This window comes from Sminthopsis crassicaudata, chromosome 5, assembly GCF_048593235.1.
Source record: "Sminthopsis crassicaudata isolate SCR6 chromosome 5, ASM4859323v1, whole genome shotgun sequence".
NCBI lineage: Eukaryota > Metazoa > Chordata > Mammalia > Dasyuromorphia > Dasyuridae > Sminthopsis > Sminthopsis crassicaudata.
This window is the reverse complement of record NC_133621.1, coordinates 19,759,065-19,780,797: the sequence shown is the minus strand read 5'-3', so window position 1 is coordinate 19,780,797 and position 21,733 is coordinate 19,759,065. Positions and strand designations below refer to the sequence as shown.

Below are 21,733 nucleotides of genomic sequence, written 5' to 3'. Positions count from 1 at the left end.
TAAGTTCTCCGAGGGCACGGATTATTTTTTACCCTTTTTTGTACCTCCAGTGCTTGGCACGGTGGCTGGGACGTGGAAACTGTTAATCAATGGTTACTGAACTAAATACTGAATATTTAAATTAATCCATCTCAGCCTCCTAACATCCTGGTAGTACAGCCCCCAGAAGAATGCTTTTGCCCGTTCCTTCCGGTTTTGCTTCATTCATACAATAATGGGGATAAAATAAAGGAGGCTATATGAACAAGGAATTCTTTGAGGGATGCTCTGATGTTTCCACTTTAATCGCAATTATAGCATTCCATTGCACTAATGTAACCCACTTAACCGTCCCCCTGCCACTGGACATCTCCCAGAGACCTCCTTCAGCCCAGGAAGTGCAAGTGGCATGGAGCGGCGGGGTCAGATGCCACCCTCACCCTGCCTGCCTGCATGAGGCAAGAAGGCTTCAGGAAGGAGCCAGTGGCTACAGAGCCAGACCAGACCCAGGGACTCCAACGGGCGTCTCAGGGAAAGGGGCAAAACAGCCAGGTAGCACCTGTAGGAGTCGCCAATGGAGGAGTCCAAATCCTGTCTCAGCCACTGACCATCTTGGTCACTCTAAATCTCTGCCTCAGTTTCCCCCTTTGTAAACTGGGGATAATGCCTCCACTTACCACCCAAAGTTGTCCTGAGAAATGTAGCAGATGACATTCAAAGGGTTTGAGAAACTATAAGTGCTAACTTAAGCTATGACTGAAGGAGGGAAAAGGCCCCATGTGTGCAAAAATGTTTGTGGCAGCCCTTGTTGTAGCAGCAAAAAGGAAACTGAATAGATGTCAGTCAGCTGGGGATGGCTGAGTAAACTGTGGTATATGAATGGTATGAAATATTCTTGTTCTGTAAGAAATGACCAACAGGATGAATACAGAGAGGCTTGGAGAGACTTACATCAACTGACGCTGAGTGAAATGAGCAGGAGATCATGGTACATGGCAACAACAAGATTATGTGATGATCAGCTATAAAAGACTCAGTGGTTCAGGGATCCAAAGCAGTCCCAAAGGACTTTGGACAGAAAACGCACCTGCATCCAGAGAAAAACTAAATCCACACATCCTATGTTCACTTCTTCTTCCTGTTTTTTTCCGCCTCCCACGTATTTTCCCTTTTGCTCTGATTTTTCTCTCCCATGATGATTTATAAAGCAATGTGTATTAAAATGAATAAATTAGAAGAAAAAAAGAAAGTAGGAGGAAATGGGAAAAAATAGAACCATGATTACATGGGAAGAGGAAAAACAAATTATCAGGCTACAAAAGGGGGTGGGGACCAATGGCAGGGCAGTGGAGAGAGAGGAGCACTTAGTTCACATTTGACTTTACTTACTCGATGTGTGACCTGGCCAAATCACTCTACCTGCCTGCTTCAGTTTCCTCATTTGCAAAATGAGCTAGAGAAGAAGATACCAAATCACTCTACTATCTCTACCAAGAAAATCCCACATGGATTACAGAATCAGACATATGTGGGGTGTCATTTGGGAGTAAGAGAGAGACAGAAAAGGCCGGGGACTGTGCCAGTGATGCCCCCAGTGCAAGGTTTCACATATGATTGGGACAGGGAGGTAAAGGATGCCCCACCGGGAGAGAAGAAAGGCAAAGTCTCCATTACAGGAGACTAATACAATTTCCAAATTAAATTAAATTACATCCCCCACCTGTGCTAGTCTCTCTTAAGGCTCCTCAGCTCAGGGGAGCACACAGAAGCCATTCCTCTGTCCTCAGGGAGCTTTCCATCTTCAGGAAGGGTTAAGGGGACAAAAGCAGTAGGAAGAGAAGCGAGGAGATGGCTGTAAGCAGCAAGCATGATAGAAAGTGACAGGACTTGGGGAAGGGACTGCCTGGATCCCAGATTCTGAGACCACCTGACAGAACCCCTCACTCTACAGGGAAAGAACTGAAGACCCAACGGCACCCAAACGTCAGAGGCAGAATTCGAAACCAGAACCTTCTGATCTTTCCACCATAATGTAGAGACACTGAGAAGGAGGCTGTGGAAAAGTGTGGAAGGGTAGCCAGGTTTGGACAAAACTGGGGGAGATTTCTTGGGTTTCTTTTTCAGGAAGACAGAGAATGATTAATGACAGACTACGTCATGTTCGTTGCATCTTCTAAGGCAGTGAACGCTGTGTACTCTCCACGGGATGACACCTGGAAGGAGGGACGAGGCAACGCTCCACTGAACATCAGGATGACATCTGTTTTCTCAAGTCTCTCTACGTTCAAAAAGAGAAAAACAGCGACTGGAGGGATCCCCAACAAGAGCCGGCTCTCCAGCAAGCGAAGTCCTCGGGGGCACCAAAGGGCTGCCGGGAAACGGATCCTCCCCCCAGCTGGTCTGGAATCTCATCTGTACACAATGCCTGCTGGCCCAGGCTGGGAACAAGTGGGTGAATGATCATTCCTGCAGCTGAAGGCAGCTGTGGACCCTGGAGAGGGAACTGAATTTGGGGTCTTAACACTGCTCCCGATGGCCATGGGGACTTCGAAAGAGTCCCTTACATAAAGCGGAGATGGTTGGAGATGATCCATAAGGGTCCTTCCAACTGTGACATTCACAAAGGACCTCAGTGGGTTAGGGTAGGAGAATGAATCAATGGATGGATGGATGAAGGTTTATTAAACACGTCCTATGCACAAATCATGGGGCTAAGCTCTGGGTGGGTGGGGTTGTTGTGACAACAAAAAGCTAATATTTGCAAAGTACCTTACACATTTTAAGGCAATATGTAAATGCAATGATGATGATGATGATGATGATGATGATGATGATGACGATTTTTTTTTAAAATTACTTAAAAACATAAGCAGGATAGCCAGATGGTGCAGTGGCTAGAGCACCAAGCCTGAAGTCAGGAGGACCAGAGTTCAAAATCTGGTCTCAGACACTTAAGCCGTCCTAGCTGTGTGACCCTGGGCAAGTCACTTAACCCCAATTGCCTCAGGGGAAAAAAACATAAGCAACAATAATCAAAAGCTCTAAGGGAAAAAGCAAATCTTTCTGTGATTAGTTTAATCCTGTATTACTCAGCACCTACTGCCAGGTTCTGTATTTAGCCTAGACAATATAGGTATCCAGAATGAAATAATCCCTGCTCAGCAGATCTGATTTCAGAAAAGCCTAGAAAGACTTAATAGGAACTGATGTGGAGTGAAGTGAGCAGAACCAGGAAATCATCGTACACAGAAACAAGATTCTGTGCGGATCCACTGTGATGGACTTGGCCCTTCTCAGCAATCCAAGACGGTTCCAACAGATGGAAAATGCCATCTGCAGCCAGAGGAAGAACTATGGGGTCTAAATGCAGAATTTTTCACTTTTCCCCCATGTTTTTTTTCCCCCCTTTTGTCCTATTTCTTCTTTAACAACACAATGTAGAAAATGTTTTATGTGATTGCATTTATATAAACTATACCACATTGCCTGCTGTCTTGGAGAAAGGGGATGGCAGGGAGGGGAAAAATATGTAACTCAAAATCTTATAAAAAGTGAATGCTGAGAGCACCAGCCCTGAAGTCAGGAGAACCTGAGTTCAAATCTGGCCTCAGACTCTTAATACTTCCTAGCTGTGTGACCCGGAGCAAGTCACTTAACCCCAATTGCCTCAGGGGGGAAAAATGCTGAACACCAGCTTTACATGTAATTGGGGGGAAAAAATACTAAAAAAATTAAGAAAGAATCCTTCCTCACATGTGGTGACTGCATCAGCAAGTAATATCCCTCCTCCCCCATCTCTCTGGTCCCTGTGGCTTTAAATTGTGATCCCTGACCAGAAGCCAATAACTTAACCTGGGGGGGGGGGGGTGAGAGAATGACTAAAGTCATTAAGTGATTTGATAGCTAGATAGCTAGAGAACATACATAAAATATTCTCAACCACCCAGACTGTCTAAATATGGCTCCTCCGAAATTTCCAAGGTAGGAGTCAAATCCAGACCTTCCTGGTACTTAGCTCAGTATTCAATTGACTATGTCACACAGGCTTTATTACTTAATAATAGTTCATAATTATATTGTGCTGTAATTATATCCATTTTATAAAATTCTGATCCTCCATAGCAGAAGGTAAGTGCTATTATTACCCCCAATTTACAGATGAGGAAACGGAGGCAGACCAAGGATGTTACTTGTCAAGGATCACACAGCTAATAAGTATCTGATGTTAAATTTTAATTCAGGTTTCCCTGACTCCATACTCAAGGCTCTATCCAGTGTACCACCTGGCTACATCTGATGTTAATGGAAATGATTTTAAAATGCAAAATAAATAGCTCTCTCATATTTAAAATTCTCAATCCAGGGTATAAAGAAACAATCCTAAAATTAACCATATTGCATATAAATATCCTAACCAGATGCACTCAATTGTGCAGACCATTTCCCCATTTCTGTGTCAGTGAAATTTATTTTGTCTCAAGCAATGGCCCTTGACCAATGTGATTTTCCTTTGTGATACTCCAATAATGGCAGGCTCCTGAGAGGAGGCAAACCCAGAACCTAGGATTTATATGTGGACATACAAATTTATGCACTCATCTGTTGCTCACAATACAAAACGGACCAGAGAGAGCTCCCAGTGAAGACCATTACTAAGACACAATATTGGCAGGGTTGGTGGTATGGTTGACCTTTCCTTATTAGTTCCTGACCCAGGCCCCTCTTGCCTCCCTTGGCAAGTCTTTTAATTATTTTACATTCAATCACTAGAGGAGATCAGAGCACAAATGATAACATTTCAAAATGAAATTTTTTCATCCCTCTAGCAAAAAGTTTGTTGGCGATGAAAAATTAGGCTTTGGAGCCATCTGTGTAGTTCATTTATCCACAGTGACATGGATAACTGAGATTTGGATGCAGAAACAAAGCGAAGGTTAAGAGGGATACTCCTTGAAAGCTTGGAAAAAGCAATAAACAGAAATATTCCTTTTTACCTTCCATATTAGTCGTGTTGTGAAAGAAAAAAACAGATTAAAAAAAACCATGAAACAATCACGTGAAAAATAGTAGATTTTTATCTGTATTTAGATTTTATTCATTCTTTATCTGAAAGGTGGTAATTTTCATCCCAAGTTTTTTAGAACAGTCTTGGATCATTGTAACACTAACAGCTAAATCCTTCACTGTTGCTCATGATACAATGTTGCCATCACTGTATACAATGTTCTCCTGGTTCTGCTCACTTCACTTTGCATCAGTTCATCTAAGTCCAGGTTTTTCTGAAATCCACCAAGCAGGAACATTAATAAAGTGTGAATGTTAGATGATCTCTCTTATACCTGGAGGTTGGGGGAAGGAATAGCATTTATTAAGTGCCTACTTTGTGTCAAGCACCCTACTAAGCACTTTATAGATATTTTTCTTGTTTGATACTTTTTAACAACCTTGGGCTCCTGCCCAGAGCTAATAAGTTTTTGAGGTTAGGTTTGAACTTAGGTCTTCATGGCTCCTGATACTACTCCATGGCACCACTTAGGTGCTCCAAAAGGAGAGATCACAGATGGAATGGAACCTGAGAGCCCAACTCCTTCATCTTTTAACTAAGGAAGCAGAGCTCCTAGAAATAAAGTGACTCATCCACCCAAAAGCACAGAAATAGTAAGTGATTGAGTTCTTCCAGCTTTAACCCAAGCTTCTCCTCTTTCTATTCTGCCATTATGGTTTCCATCTATAAAAGAATGAAGACACAGACCACGATGGTTTGTATGATGGCAGAATGAATGAGCACTTAGCAAGTACCTTCCTTTGGTACCAGCTCTAGAGCCCGACAGTTTCTGCCCTTAAAGAGGTTCTATTCTAACAAAGAAGTCCACAGGACTTGCATTCCTATATGGCTTCAGACATTTTAGCAGAGAATCTTTGGAAGATTTGTATGAAATGGCACAGGGGGAGAATGAGCTGAACCAGGAAAATGATCCACGATGTTTGAGGAGAACAACACTCACAGGCATCGGGGAAGAGACTAGTGAGCAATCTCAATTCCAGGGAACTCGCAGAGACAAAACATTCCCCTCTCTTCCTTGGTAGAAAGATGGCAGGCTTCCAGTAGGGAGTGTGGTACACGCTGCTAAACCCAGGCCATGGGCTAAGTTTCTTCCATTAATGGTGACTTCTTATTACAAGGGCAGATTCCATTAGGTCAAGGATTCTCAACCTAGGGACTGGGAACCTGTTTTTATAACAAAGTCTAGTCTCTAGAAAATAGTAGTCATTAATAAAAGTGATTGATCATTGACTGATTTGGAGAACTATATTTCACTCTAACTGGCTTCCTTTGTAATCCTCTGTATTTTATTTTGTATATTTCAAAAAATGATGCTGAGACTGGAAAACGAATGGATGTCCAACAATTGGAGACTGGTTGGGTAAATTATGGTATATGAATGTTATGGAATATTATTGCTCTGTAAGAAATGACCAGCAGGGTGAATACAGAGAGGTTTGCAGAGACTTACATGAACTGATGCTGAGTGAAATGAGCAGAACCAGAAGATCGCTGTACACTTCAATGCTGTATGAAGATGTATTCTGATGGAAGTGGATATCTTCAACATAAAGAAGATCCAACTCACTTCCAGCTGATCAATGATGGACAGAAACAATTGCACCCAGAGAAGGAACACTGGGAATTAATTGAATGTAAACTGTTAGCACTACTGTCTATGTACCCAGGTTACTTATACCTTCGGAATCTAATACTTAATGTGCAACAAGAAAATTGGATTTACACACATATATTGTATCTAGGTTATACTGTAACACATGTAAAATGTATGGGATTACCTGCCATGGTGGGGGGAGGGAGTGGAGGGAGGGAAGGGATAATTTGGAAAAATAAATACAAGGGATAAAGTTATAAAAACATTATTACTCATGCATATGTACTGTCAAAAATTTTATAATTATAAAATTTAAAAAAAAAGATTCTGAGGTAAGGATCATATACCAAATGGACAAAGGCATCCCTTTATTGGGGGATGAGATTGGGGAAAGGATGGCAACCTTTAAAAAAATTATCAGGGGCAGCTAGATGGTGCAGTGGTTAGAGGACCTGAGTTCAAATCTGGTCTCAGATACTTAACACTTCCTAGCTGTGTGACCCTGGGCAAGTCACTTAACCCCAATTGCCTCAGCAAAAAAAAAAAAAAATCATCAAAAATTATAAATAGCAGCATTAACAAAAATCAAGTTTCCTTTGTAATCTTTTGTATTTCATTTTGTATATTTTTTAAAATGACTCTGAGAAGGGATCATAGATTTTGTTTACCAAAGAGACAAAGGTATCCCTTTATTTGGGAGATGAAACTGGGGAAAGGACAATAATTTTTTTAAAAAATCATCAAAAATTATAAATAAGAGTAATGATAAAAATCAAGCTATATGTTTTGCACACACACACACACACACACACACACACAACAGGACCATAAATGTTATCTGTAAAATAAAGTTCAGCAAGGATGAATCAGTTCCCAAAAGAGGTAGGGAAAAGGTCTAGGATTCAAAGAAGCAGAAATAGGTAAATCTGTGGTTCGGAGGCATTTCTTCCCAAGGGTCCACTCCCTGGGATTGAGATAATGTCTTGCATGTCTACAACTCAGCTGGATCTCTCCTAGCTAATACCTAGTATTACTTCTAAGGTAACTCCTGGCAGCCAACCCTCAATTTCAGAAGAGCTGACGATCCTGATTTTCCATCTGGGAATCCTCGCTTGACAAAGAACTGCCAAGTCTTCCATTAAATGAATGCTACATAAACAGTCTTTTCAGGGTAATAAGCTCCCCACCTCCAGATCAGATTAGCCAGTCCTGACCTCAGACAGTGATTCTGTGTGTCTGAATGCCGTATGGCAGAGAGAACAGATCTGTGAGGCGAGAGGCAGATTGGCTGGAATTTACTTTATCCTTGAAACCTCAGCCATATGGTGAAGGATTCCCTAGGTGACAGGCGCGATGAACCAGCTGTTTTAGATACAAAGACACTGGAACGTTTCAGGGAGAAGAGATTGGGAAAGCAGCCAATTAGCTTCCATTTAGAGCATAAATATGGACAGACTTACAAAAATATCACCATGACCTTATTGTATGAGAAAACATTTTTGCTTGAAAATAAATGTGTAATTTCTAACACTAGAACAGTCTGTTCCTATGAAGTTGGCTCTTATGCTAAGCCAAAAGAAAATTTAAAAATGAAAATTTCTTTCCTAATAAGAAAGCAGATAATGCTTTCTTTTTTTAACCTCAGAAATTCGGCTAAGTTTTCTTGGAGGAGAGAACAATTGTTTTTTGGACTTCTGTTTTGAGATGCTTTTGGGACAACCCTGGGGAAAAATTCAGTAGGGAACCAAGGAACTGAGGAAGGGGAAGGAGACAGATTATAGAGATGGGGATCACCTGTACAAATATGACACCTGAACCCAATGAGCCCTCAGACAGACTGCTCCAAGGGTCCCTGGACTATCTCTTCTCCCCCATGATACCACTGACAGAGAGAGTACCCCAAAAGAGACAGCTGGGAGAGGAGTCTGGACTCTCTCAGTCCTGGCTAGGCCAGGCTGGGGAGCCCAGCTGGGAGGGCCCGGCAGAAGGCACTGGGCCACTCCCAAAATGGGCAGGGAACCAAAGGACTCCCACATCCAAACAAGAAAAGCAATCTCCCTGACAAACCCTCCCTAAATGAAAATTCAGCTGAACTGTGCTCTTTTAAGATCACAAAAACTGATGGTGGACGTTAAATTTTTATCTTTCAAAAAATTATCCTGGTAAGAGTTGAGGATGTATCAAAAGCAAGAGTCTTTAATAAGAAAAACACCCATTTAAATGGTGATATCTCTCTCATCTCACTTTGTGTCTCTGTCTCTCCTTGTGTGTGTCTATCTCCCTGTATCGGTCTCCCTCTCCCTTCACACACACACACACACACACACACACACACACACACACACACACACACTACAAAAGACATTAATAGAGATCTTAAAAGATGAAAAGTCTGAGGCAGGAGAAGAAGCGCTTTTAGACAGGCTGGGAAATGAGGCAGAGAGGGCAGGGGAGAGGACAGGCGTGGAGGTGGCCGGTCGCTGGGAGCTGAGTGTGGGAGCTGCAGGAAGGATACGCCAGGGAATGAACGTGTCTAAGGATTTCAAGATTTTATCAGGCTTCCAGTTTACTTCTCCTAAATCCAACCCAGTAACCAGTTGCCTTAGTAACCAGATCTTCCAACCAAGGTAATGAAATCACCCCACTCACTACATAACAACCATCTCAAAGAAAACCAAATCCAGCTCATTTCTAAATGACAAACATCCCCATGACAAAACCAAGCCGGACAACGGACAGAGGCCAGTGGGGTCCAGCCAAGGAAGGACTTGCTGGTGTGGGACACACAGCCACTGGCAAAGTTTCTTCTGCTAAGGGGAGAACAGAGAAGTATCTCCACACTGACTGAAGCTAGATTATAATTAGACCATGCAATGCCATTTGAGTGCCCAGAAGCCACACGGCTGAGGCAGCGACGGCATCCACCGCCTGCGAGCTCCGTGCACCCACAGCCCAACAGTGGCTCAAGTCTTCAAGCACATCCGACAAGCCGACCCATAAACTGTCCTGCACAGCGGTCCTGACGGATGTCCTCACAGGGCATCGATCCACAAGGAGACCATCTCTGCTGTCCCCTCCCCACCCCTCCTTTCTCAGTCTCAGGAGGCGTGAATAAGTGGCTGTCTCAGCCTGAACAAGGGGTCCCTGAGTGAGGGACTTTAAACACCCACTCTCCGTTGGATGGGAGGTGAAGCTTTGTAGAAACTGCGGGGACAACATTTCTCTTTATCCACCCAAAAATACAAGCAAATCTTGTTCCCTTGGAAAACCTCCTTACATCAATCAACAATCATTTATTAAGTGTGCCCTGCAGCCTGCCGGCACAGGGGTTCTACGACCCACAAGGAAATGGGGCTGCTGTTCATGGAGTTCATCTTGTAGAGGGTGAGAACAATACGGACGTGGGTTGCTGAAAATAAAAAATGTCTTCACTCAAATAAAAAGAGGATCGTCAGTGGAAGGATTTTGCTTTCCTCAGCAATACATTGATCTCAGAATACTCTGAAGGACTCATGATGAAAAATGCTATCTCTACTAGGGAAAGAACTAATTGTTTCTGAATACAGATTGAAGTAGACTTTTTTTAGTTTATTTTTCTTGACAGGTTTTTTTTTTTTTTAAGGGGGGGGGTTGTTTTCTTTCATAACATGATTTTTATGGAAAAGCTTTGCATAACTTCACACATGCCTTCCTCAGTGGGAGTGGCGGGGCCAGAGTGGAAAGGAAGGAAGGGAGAGAATCTGGAACTCAAAGTTTCAAAAACAAATATAAAAATTTATTTTACATGTAACTGATATAAATAAAATATTATTTTTTTAAAAAGTCAAATCCTCCTCTTCATGGACCTGAATTAAGATTGAGTCCTTATGAGGGCAGGAGCTCAGAAATAATAATGAAACCAGATAGGACTATCCCCATTTCACAGATGAGAAAGGGAGACAGGTTAAATGTCTGAGCAGACCAAGATTTTCCTAACACTAGGTCTGCACACCGTGCCATCTACTGGAGGAGGTCGAGATGGGAGAGGAGAGCATAAGGGCAAATCACCTTATGCCATAGGTGTGGGGGGGGGGGGAGATAAAGGAGCTGAACTCTTGAGTTGGGCTCAAGCTACACAAGCTTCTATAGTGTCATACAGAATCTGAACCCAGAACCTCTGATCACAGACTTAGGACCTGTTCCACGGCCTTCTGAAATCTCTTAATATCTTAAGAGATCAACTAGCAGCTGTTTTTTAATGGATGATGAAACTGAGGTCAAGGGAAGAAGACTAAGTGACTGAAAGCCTGCTGGGCGGCGATGGCCAAGGCCCTGATGGACCCAGATGACAGTGACTTCATGTCTAAAACTCAATTTCTCCCATTTCCTAATCCCAACCTCAAGACCCAGAGGCACCAGAGAAGTTCTGGAATCACCCAACTTGGCCAGCCCAAACATGGGCATGTCGGGACCCAAATTAACCTCTCCTTTAGCACTACACACATGAAGGTTTTCAAGCTGAAAAGAAACAATCCCCCAAAAGACTGAGGTAATGAGAAAGCACAGAATGTGATCCAGGACCTTTGGGGGGAAAGTGAAGAAGAACAGTATTTAGCTCAGAGCTAAGGAATGAAAACCTGGGCTAAATCATGACTGGGACCAGATACCACAAGACAGCTAGGAGAGTTCCCCTTCTCATTAAGGAACCTGAAAACTGGAACTAGGAATTGCTCTTGGCCAAAAGAAGGATTCCTGAACATCAAGGCTTTGAGAAAGTCAAAGAACTTGCTTTAAGGAAAAAACCAAACTCTGGCAGAGGCCCCTTCTGCTAAGATCTCCCAGATCAGGAGCCCAATGTCTGCTTATCTCAGATGGCTTAAGTACCAAAGGTAGAGTCACTCAAGCCCTCCTGCTGGGTAATCCTTCACTTAAAGACTCCCAACAAGTTTCATTAACCAGGAGAGCAGCCAGTACTTAGAGGCAATGCTGCATCAATAACCTCCAAGGACCCCAAACAGCTGGGAGAACCTTCTAGGGCTGGTCACAAAGGAATCTGTCACTTAGTACCCTTCTCCTGGAGCCAAGGTGATTATGAGGTGAGATCCTGAGCTCCCTTTGGGTTCACGAGAGGAGAAACACAAAGGGAATGGGAGGGGAAAGGGGATTGGGAAGGAGAGAGGGGAGGGAGAGAGATAAGAGCCAGAAAGAGTGGGGGGAGAGAGAGGAGGGAAAAGAGAGACAGAGAGAGAGACAAAGACACACTGAGACATTAAGGAGGATGAAGGGAGAAAGGAAACAAATGGGGAGAAATGACTTGCTCAGGGTCACCCAGCGAGTCAGTGTCTAGAGGCTGAATTTGAACTAGCCAGCATCTATAGCCAACTCTCTGTGGCCACATTTGGGGTTTTCTCGGCAGAGATGCTGGAGAGATTCATCATTTCCTTCTCCACCTCATTTCACAGAAGGAAAAGCTGAGGCAAGCAGGAAGAAGTGATTTGCTTAGGGTCACACAGCACTGACCAAGGCTGGTGCTCTATCCATTGAGCCATGCAGCTGTCCCTGGTACACACACGCGCCCTCCATCCCCAAAAAGACCTATTTAAATCCTACTGGATTCCCCTAGTTCTATACTGGCCCTCTCATACATACAGGAACAGGGCAGATTCCTCCGGCAAAGGCTTATAAGTCCAAAGCATCCTAGATCTCAACCTGGAAATGACCTCAAGGGCCAGGAAACTGAGGTAGGCAGAGGCTAAACAATTTGCTCAGTCGCACAGCTAATAAGTGTCTGAGATTTGGAGTCACATATGCATAAGCCGTGATGAGTTTCTGAAGCCAAGCTGGGCCTGAAGCACAAAAAAAGCCTTCACCCAAAAGCAGAAAAAGACCCTGAACCTCAGGCACTCACTCTGGTCCTCACACAGCCATTATTCACTCCCTAACTAGCATGTTTGGATTTAAAGGGCGGATTTTAGGCTCTCGTACTTCACAGATTGTTTTGTTGACTAATCCAAGAAAGGATACATGGTTTAATTTAATTGCCTCTTGCTGTGTCTACTAATTGAATAGCTCCTCATTTTAAAAGACGGCTGGACATTTAATAATGGAAAGCCTGCCAAGTCTACGTGTTACAAATACAAGTAGAGCAGCACAGGGCTCCTAGGAAATGCACCACCAAAAAGACAACATACACAATGACTACAACATGAATGGTAAGAACAACAATTATGAAACAAACAAAAATGGTGGATAATCCAGCTTGGATCCAAGGAGAGACACAAAGGACACCCACCTGCCCCACCTTCTTGGCAGAGGGGGAGGTTGGGGAGGAGGAGTAGAGGAGCAGGGATTTTTTTCAATGAATTCTTCACTTTTGCTCTTTTTTTCCTTTTCCTCTTTTCAAAAAAATCCTTTGCAATAAAGAATAGTTTTCTAAGATGGGGAAGACAAAAAAGAGAAATAGTGTCCAAAGGGATGTAAAACAAAAGGTATCAATAAAAATCTGAAAAGCAGAATGTAAATTGAATTCCTATAAAGTGAATCCCATTTTTTCACTAATTGCCACACAACCACTATTCACTCTCCTTTGTGAGTCAATATTCAGGTTATGAGCACCAGCCACACTGATCAATAACTTAAATAAATTCCAATTTTCATTTATCGAGGCTCCTTGTTATAATCAGCCGCTACAGTGGAGGTTTTCATTCTGAGTTTTCCCCACTAGTGAGAGGGACACACGCAATAGAGAGAGGATCCAGTGAAAATTCTCAAGGAAAACGTTTTTCAAGCTTACAATCAAAAAAATTGCATGATAGAATGTAAGCACCCTGAAGGCAAAAACTTTCATTTCTGTCTGTCCATCACCATGGCCTAGCAAATGCTTGTGCCTCATGAATATCTGTTGCCAGATTAAGGTGGAGAGAGACACCAAGAGGCCAAAACCTGCTGCTTTATGTTCACAGTTTTTGACTGTTTTAATTTGTTATAAGGAAGGGCATAATGATGGGTATGGAAGTGCCAAGGAGAGATAACAGTTATAAAATAACACAGATTTTAAGAGAAGGTAAAGAGGAGTGAGGTATAATAAGATTGGGAAGGGAGGAAGGGAATGGTTATGATACCAAACAGCATTTTGTATTTGAGCTCGGGCACATTAGGGAACCACAGCAATCAACTGGTTAGGAAGGGTGCCAAAGTCAGACTTGTAGTTTAAGAAAATCACTTGAGTGGCTAAATGGATTAGAGTGGAGAGAGCCAAGGCAAACAGACCCCAATCTCACCCCCCAACAGTTACTGTAACAATCCAGGCATGAAGTGATAAGGGTCTCTGCACCAGTGTGGAAGCTGAATTAGAAGAGAGAAAGGGACATATTGAGAGATGCTGCAAGGGTGAAATCAGCAAGAGACACCACAGAGGTGAAATACCAAGAGACACAGAGGAAGTGAAATCAGCAAGAAGCTGGGAAGATGAAATGAGCAAGAGAAGCTGAAGAGGTGAAATAGCAAGAGACACCATGGAGGTAAAATAGCAAGAGACACCGAGGAAGTGAAATCAGCAAGAGACGCTGAGGAGGTGAAATAGCAAGAGACACCACTGAGGTGAAAAAGTAAGAGACGCCGAGGAAGTGAAATCAGCAAGAGAGGCCATGGAGGGGAAATCAGCCAGAGACACTATGGAGGTGAAATCAGCAAGAGGCTGAGGAGGTAAAATAGCAAGAGGTGCTGAAGAGATGAAACTGACAGACCTTGGCACCATACTAGGTATGTGAGGAATCTAAGATAATGGCTAGTTTGGAAGCCTGAGGGACTGAGATAGGGAGGGTAAGAGGGAAAGGTGAGGATTTCGGACAAAGATAAAGTGTTAAGTTTTAGAGAGGTTGAGTGTAAGGTATCTATGAGCAATCCAACAAGCAGCTGGACTGGAGGTCAGGAGAGGGTTAGAACTACATAAACAGATCTGTGAATCTTCTACAGAGACGGCTAATTGGATCCATGGGAGCTGAGGATTTCACCAAGTGAAATGACATAAAGAGAACCCATAAAAAAAATCCCAGCACACTCATGAGCTAGCACACATCACAATATCTAGAGCCAAGTTTTGTTTTTCCTTTCCATTTATATTGTTGTCATAAATGCATGTGCTGCTATCCTGATTTAGATTAGCACATATAAGTCTCCCACTATTTCCCTATATTCTTCATAATCATTTTTTTTTACAGAAACGAACATGTCTACACATTTTCAGAGCAGCATTTAAGTATAATTACTTTTTTAAGTAAAGGCAACTGAATATCCAACTTCAGGAGAGGACAAACAAGCTGTGGTACATTATGCAAAGGAATACATTGATGTTATAGTTAAGACTGAGGAGAGAGGAACACCTGTCCTGGACACTGAAGTGAGGATCCATTTAGGGCATGAGTGGTATTACATCAGGGTTTCTTAACCATCAACTTTATTTGTCATATTTTGGTAACTGATTTGATTGCCATATAATTGGATTCTTTGCAAGTCTATTTTATTCATTTAAGTTTTTTTTTTTTTAAGAAAAGGTTCAGAAACTCCATCAGATTGCCTAAGTGGTCCACAATACCAAGATGATTAAGAACCCTGAATTAGAAGACAGTCAAGGGCCTTTTCTACCTCCATGTTCTAGGATTCTGATCCAGAGGTTGATCCCAAGTCCACAGAGAAATTGCTTGGGATTAGGAACTAGAATCTTCATGCTCCTGGATGTGAATGCCAATAGAAAACCTGCCTTCACCTTCCACATGGGCACAGTCTCCTTGCACATAGTAAGTCTGCAATAAAGGTTGGCCGAATTGAATTACAGATATCATGCAAACTTTGCTAAATGCATATGAGTCTTTTTAAAACTTTACTTCATGAAAGATGTTTTTCGACATGAAGGGTCCCCAACATATACAGGGGAGAGCTCGCCAGCCCCAGTTAATTGTTCCGACACACCTGAGGCTTGAGACCCAGCAACATCTTTGTTTTATATTTCAGATCATTTAACTAAGGGGAAATAAGAAATCACTGAAATGGGAAAGTTGGCTCGTTTCCTCTCCCAAATCCCACAACCCAAGGCTTAAGTCTTTGAACTCTTATCTTTCTGAGATAACAGTCTTAGGGGCAGAATCAGTGACAGTATCTATGAATTGGAAAAGGCCTTAACAGTCCCTCAGGCCAGTCCAGAGAAGACAAGAATCACCACAACAACGTGCCTGATTAATGGTCATCCAACCTCTGCCAGAATGCCTCCAGAAAATGGGGACACTCCTCTTCAGCATCTCATATAGCCCCCCACAGCACCCTAGGTTATGTTTGAATGATTGAGAAGGTTTTATTGCCATCAAACTGAAATTTGTCTTTGTAATTTCCACTTGGGGCCTTTGGGGCCTAAGAGAAAAAAAGACCTTTCAAATCCTTCTAGCCAGCTATGAAGTCCCTCTCCTGGTCTTTATTCTTTTTTGATATTTCTCTTTGTACTGTACTATGTAAAAATATCACTCACAACAGTCACGGCAAACACTGCCTCAGTGGAAGGTTAACTTCTGGAGGGTAGAAACACTTTCATTTGGGGGTCTTTCTGTCCTGGAATAAAGTGAAAGCTAAATAAATGCTGGATTGACTTGAAAGCACATTTACACTAGTGGTTTTGACCACAGAGCTCGTTTAAAAATTACAAAAGGGATATAAAGAGAACTATAATATTTCTATTTTTTCCCAGGCTATATCATCAAAAAAGAAAATAAGTCTTATCAACTGTTTAAAGTGGAATAAAAGATAGAAAGCATTCTATATGGTGAAGTACAAATGAACAAATGACAGCACTGTAAATCTGGAGACCAGCACTTACTGTCTTGGTCATGTCACTTTCCATTCCTGGGCCTCAATGTGCTCATCTGTAAAATGGGGATAATAATATCTCTCTAGCTGACATGAATGAATAAACAAATGAATGAAAAGGCAATTATTAGGCAGTTAGTATGTTATAAAACACTCAGCGACACGTGTGACTACAAAGTGAAGAGCAAGAGAATCTCTGTAAATAGTACTAATAGCTTCCAAAATAGATCCATAAAATCTCTCCATGCTAAATCACTTGCAACATCCACACACATGCATGCAAGTACACACACACACACATACACACACACACACACATACACACACCCTGAGTGACAGTCAGTTATTGCCAGTGAGAATCAGAAAAAGAAATGCTAAGAGAATTCACATCCTTTCTCTAAAAAGAAAACCTGACAGTATAAATGTGGTAGTATTTTTTAAAAATCCAACTGATATCATTAATATCAACACATTTAAGACTGAATAAGATTCCTGCATTGCAGCTTGCAGCTTATTTATCCCTTGGAGGAAACCAGACACCTCCCACCCCACCCCCCACACCCTGACCCTATTTGTCCCGGCCAGCTCCCAGACCACCAATAGTATGGCTAAGCTTGGAGGAGGGAGAGCCGCCGAGAGAGACACCGGGGAACAAGCCCTCGGTGCCCGAGACCAGTCCTCTCTCTGAAATTCAGAAAGAGCCCCACACCTCTCACATCGCCAGCTGGGGGTCATTTCCCTGATCTTCCTCCTCAGGAGCCCCCAAGCCCAGACCATCCATGACCAGGACCCCAGGCAAGGGGCCCTGGAGCCCAGTGAGGAGGCACATGAGACACCAGCCTTAGAAGGAAAAGGAGGCTCAGAGGTCACCACTACAACATTTTACACCAGATAAAACCAAGGCCCTGAACGAAGCAATCGTCTTTCTCCTTCTGCTCCTATTTTTGCTCCGTGTAACATGAAAGGAAAGGCTGATCACAAGTCATTCACAAAATGAAACAAGAAAGAAATTTCAATATGAAAGATTTTTCTTTCCTAAGGGCTGGGATTTCTATCCCTATGTGGCGGCATGTCCCCAATCAGCCACAGGGAGAGGATCTCCCAGGAGCAGCCCGACACCATTCGTCCTTCCAAGAGCCCCCAAAGATGGAGCCCAGGCCCCAGAATGAGGGCACGGCCTACCTCTCGGACGTCATGGAGCTGGGCAGAATACTGACTCTTTGATCTTCGGGCCGTAGCGGGTGACTTGTGGTGGGTGACGGTGACCACGCTGGAGGGCGCGGGGATGAGATGTCTCTGGCTACTGGGGGATGACGAATTAGATGTTCCATGGGGGAGCAAAGTCAGGCTTCGGCTCCGGGAGCTCGGAGGGCTCTAGAATAAGTAGAATAGAAATCTTTTAAGAGACCGGCACAAGAGAGCAGCTCCCAAGCTTCTGGGGTGGCTAGATGTGTTTCAGTTTGGTATGGCAGTGCAAGCATAGAAGGACATGAGTGAATGGGGCAGGAGAAAGGCGATGGGCAGAAGCTACTCTAATCTCTCAAGGTGAGTGAGCCAGTCGAAGCATTAACTAACACCCAGGTAGCCAGATGGTGAAGCGGACAGAGCACTGGACTCCGAATCATAAAGACCAGAATTCCAATCCTATTTCAGACACTTATTAGCTGTGTGATGCTAGACAAGTCACTGACCACCCATAAAATGGGGTTATAATAATAGCACCTACTCCCAGAGTTGTGAAAATCAAACGAGATAATAATTTTAGTTTTTTGTGAACCTTAAAGCATATAGAAATGCTAGCCATTCAAGGAGTACTTTTAAGTACTGGCTTTCAGGATGAACTGATCAGGCTTTGGATAGCATCCCCCTTAGCCTCTTCTCCCATCTGGTTGGAGGCCTGGAGGGTATAAAGCACTAAACCCTCCCAAAACCTTCTCTCAGAAGGCAGGAAGTGGATGTCCAGCTCAATGACCATCCATCTGCAGCTCTACAAATAGATGCCCTCATGCCAGCACTCTCCATTATCCATTTCCTCACCATTTCCAGCTTCTTTTTGATGTGTTACCTTCCCATTGGACAGTAAGCTCCTTGAGGATAGGGGCTATCTTTATCTTATTTGTATCCCCCACACTCAGCACAGTGCCCACCCATATTTAGGTGTCCAATAAACCTTTACTGAAATTAAACCGAATTGAATTGCCAGACATTGTCCTATGTGCTGGAAATATCAAGAAAAAGCAAAAATGGCACTGGTCCTCAAGAAGCTAATGAGGGATAAAAACACATAAAAACTGAAGAATACATGAGAAATAGAGACTAGATGGAAGATCACCCCAGGGGCAAATTATCTGCTAAAATTCAGCTCAACACAATTCAACAAACATCTATCATTATTATTACTCCGATTCAAGCTTCCAGGGCTAACATGGGGGCCAGTGAGACACATTGGGGGCAGAACTGGGACACCAGGCAGTTCCCCACAGGAGGAAGGTTTCAGATCCACACCTGAGAAAGCTCCCTCACCACGTGGAGCTGTCCACAGAAAATGGGTGCTGAACTGGGAATCTCCCCTCTGCCACTGAAATGCTGGCCGGTGGGAGGACCACGGGACTGGAACTCAGGGAGACCTCCATGGTTATCTGGTCCAGCCCAGCCCTGACCAGAATCCCCTCTGCAACACTGTAGACACGGACTGCCAGCCTAAACACCTCCTATTCCTTTTCCCAAGTTGCTTTCTCCATGTTTTCTGTAGTTTTAATTGTGAGGACAGCTAAGTCAGGCAGAAGAGTGGAAGGGCCTAAAATCAAGAAGGGGCCTCAGACCCTTACTAGCTGTGTGACATTGCCAAGTCATTTATCCCTATTGACCTCAGTTTACTAATCTGTAAAAAGGATCTGGAGAAAGAAATGGCAACCCACTACAAGATCTCTGCCAAGAAAGATCAAGAGAATTGGAAATGACTGAAATGACTCAAAAACAACCAAAAAAAGACTAAATAAACTGTTTCATAATCTGACAGAAACTAGATTTATGAATACAACATAGCATCATTACACTGTTAAAAAGTAAAGTTAAAGAATTCAGAGAAACTTAGAAAGTAAACTGATGCAGAACCCAGGAGCAAAATGTATATAATGGCCACAATAACCACCAGGAACACCCATCAGTGCAGCATCAAACATGACTTAGAAGGACGATCGAGGAGTTTGTGTATACTTTCTCCTGCCTCTGGGGAGAGAGACAGTAGACAAAGGGAGCCAAAAAGAGGGAGCAGCTGTCAGGTAAAGCAGAACAACAGTAGATAAAGAAAAGAGCATTAATAAAACATTAAACAAACATATATACCTACACCCAGAGACAGAAGGACTCATATTCAAATCTGAGCAAGTCACTTAACTGCTGTCTGCCTCAGTTTCCTCATCTTAAAATGTAAAAATAATAGCACTAATTTTAGGAGCTGATTGTTCTAAAGTGATTTCATTTTGAAGATCTTAGTCTTGAAAAGCTTTTATCAGCATGAACATATATTCTTCCCAAGAGCTCTTCATCTCCCAGAAACCGTTCTGCTTCATCTAGCTGTCAGCTTCCACTACAAATCATCACATACATCCCTACTTACGTAATATATTTCCACCAATGAACTGTAAGCACTTGGCGGACAGGAATTGTCTTTGTCTTTCCAACACATTGTACCTAGCATATGTTCCATCAAGGTGTGTTGGACTGGATTCAGCACGCACTGTCACGATCCATTTAGGAACATAGAGTTTTCTTTTTTAAATAAATTTAAATTCACTTGAAAGATATTTACATAAAAACCTGATATCATAAATAAGCTTCCCAAGTGCACTAACGATCCAAGGAAAGACAAATACAGCTCCTGCCTTTAAAAGGCTCACAGCCTAACAGGTGTGAGGATATAACAATCACTAGGTCTGCACAAAACATAGACCAAATGAGAGGGATCTTCATCTACAAATTACCAGCCACACTAAGGCTGGGGGAAAGAAAGCCATGAATAACTAGGGAGAAACACTGAGTCCCTGCATGCCCCACTTGATGCTCTGCTAGAGAGAAATCCAAAATTGGGGGCTTCAGAATAATCTGTGACTAACTCCAGTACACAGAGTGAAAACTGCCACCAGCCCCTATCACAGGTCAGGGGTAATAAGCTATAAGTCTGATCATAGTAAACGGCTTGAGGTGCAGTCTGAATCCACACGTGGACCTTTAGCAATGGTAATTCCATATTTGACATCCCAAAGAAGCAGAAATTCACGGCCAGCTCAGTGCTCGTCTCACCTTGCTCTGTGCAAATGGCAGACCACCAGGTGGGAGTGACAGATGCATCTAGGATAAGACCGATACTGTTAAAAACCACCACCACAGAGCAGCACAAACCTTTTCTCTTTACTCTGTTTTAAAATCTGATTTACCATTCAAAAGGAATATACACTGCCAGGTGGTGCAGGGGATAGAGCCCTGAGCCCAGAACAAGAAAACTCATCTTCCTGAGTTCAAATCCAACCTCAGGCTGCTTGTTTCCAGGTGACTCCCCAGGTGTCAGAATTCCAAGCACAAAATGTGTTTTTGTGTCTCCTTACCTCAAGCCCTGACTCCTCTAAACAAGGAAAATAATGATGGAGAAAATGGCAATTAACGAGAGAAGAGCAGTAAGAGGCTGAGGACACCGAGAACCAGGTCACCGAAGCCATGGCCAGAAGTAAAAGCCGTGCACCTTCTCGTTTTAATTACAAAAGGAGCTGTTTTACAGAAAATCTCACCACAAGGCTCCTTAAAATATTCAACTCCACTCATCCATATTAAATGAGATACCACTTGGCAAGCAGGTTTTCTGCTGGACAAGGAAATGCATTAGCTTCGGTAAGTTGCAAGCGATCATAATGATGACGGTGAGATCACATATTTACAGAGCGTTTAAGGTCTTCCAAGTGCTTCCAATCAATCTTCTGAAACATGATATCAAGGAACAAATTGAGCTGATCACTGATTGACTAGTCCCAGTAACAAAGAGCAACAGAACTACTCCCTGAAACTTACTGGACTTAGAAGAAGGGAAGAGAGGAGGGAAAAGACTGGAGTTCCCACCACCGCCAGACACATCCCAATTAGTCAAAAGCAGAAGGGAGGGAGAAGAAAAATTTGGAAGACAAAATTTTACAAAAAAGAATGCCAACAAGTAGCTTTACCTGTATTTGGAAAAAATAAAATACTATCAAGAAATTGTTTTTAAAAGTCAAAAG

At 42.9% G+C, this 21,733-nt stretch overlaps 1 protein-coding gene across 1 annotated transcript in view; it reads right to left on the bottom strand.

Moving 5' to 3' along the window:
* The window catches only part of OSBPL10 (oxysterol binding protein like 10), a 187,829-nt gene that overhangs the window by 88,201 nt on the left and 77,895 nt on the right, over positions 1–21,733 (bottom strand). The window contains 1 exon segment of the mRNA XM_074267278.1: positions 17,652–17,843. Within this exon segment, the coding sequence (XP_074123379.1) occupies positions 17,652–17,843 (192 nt within the window).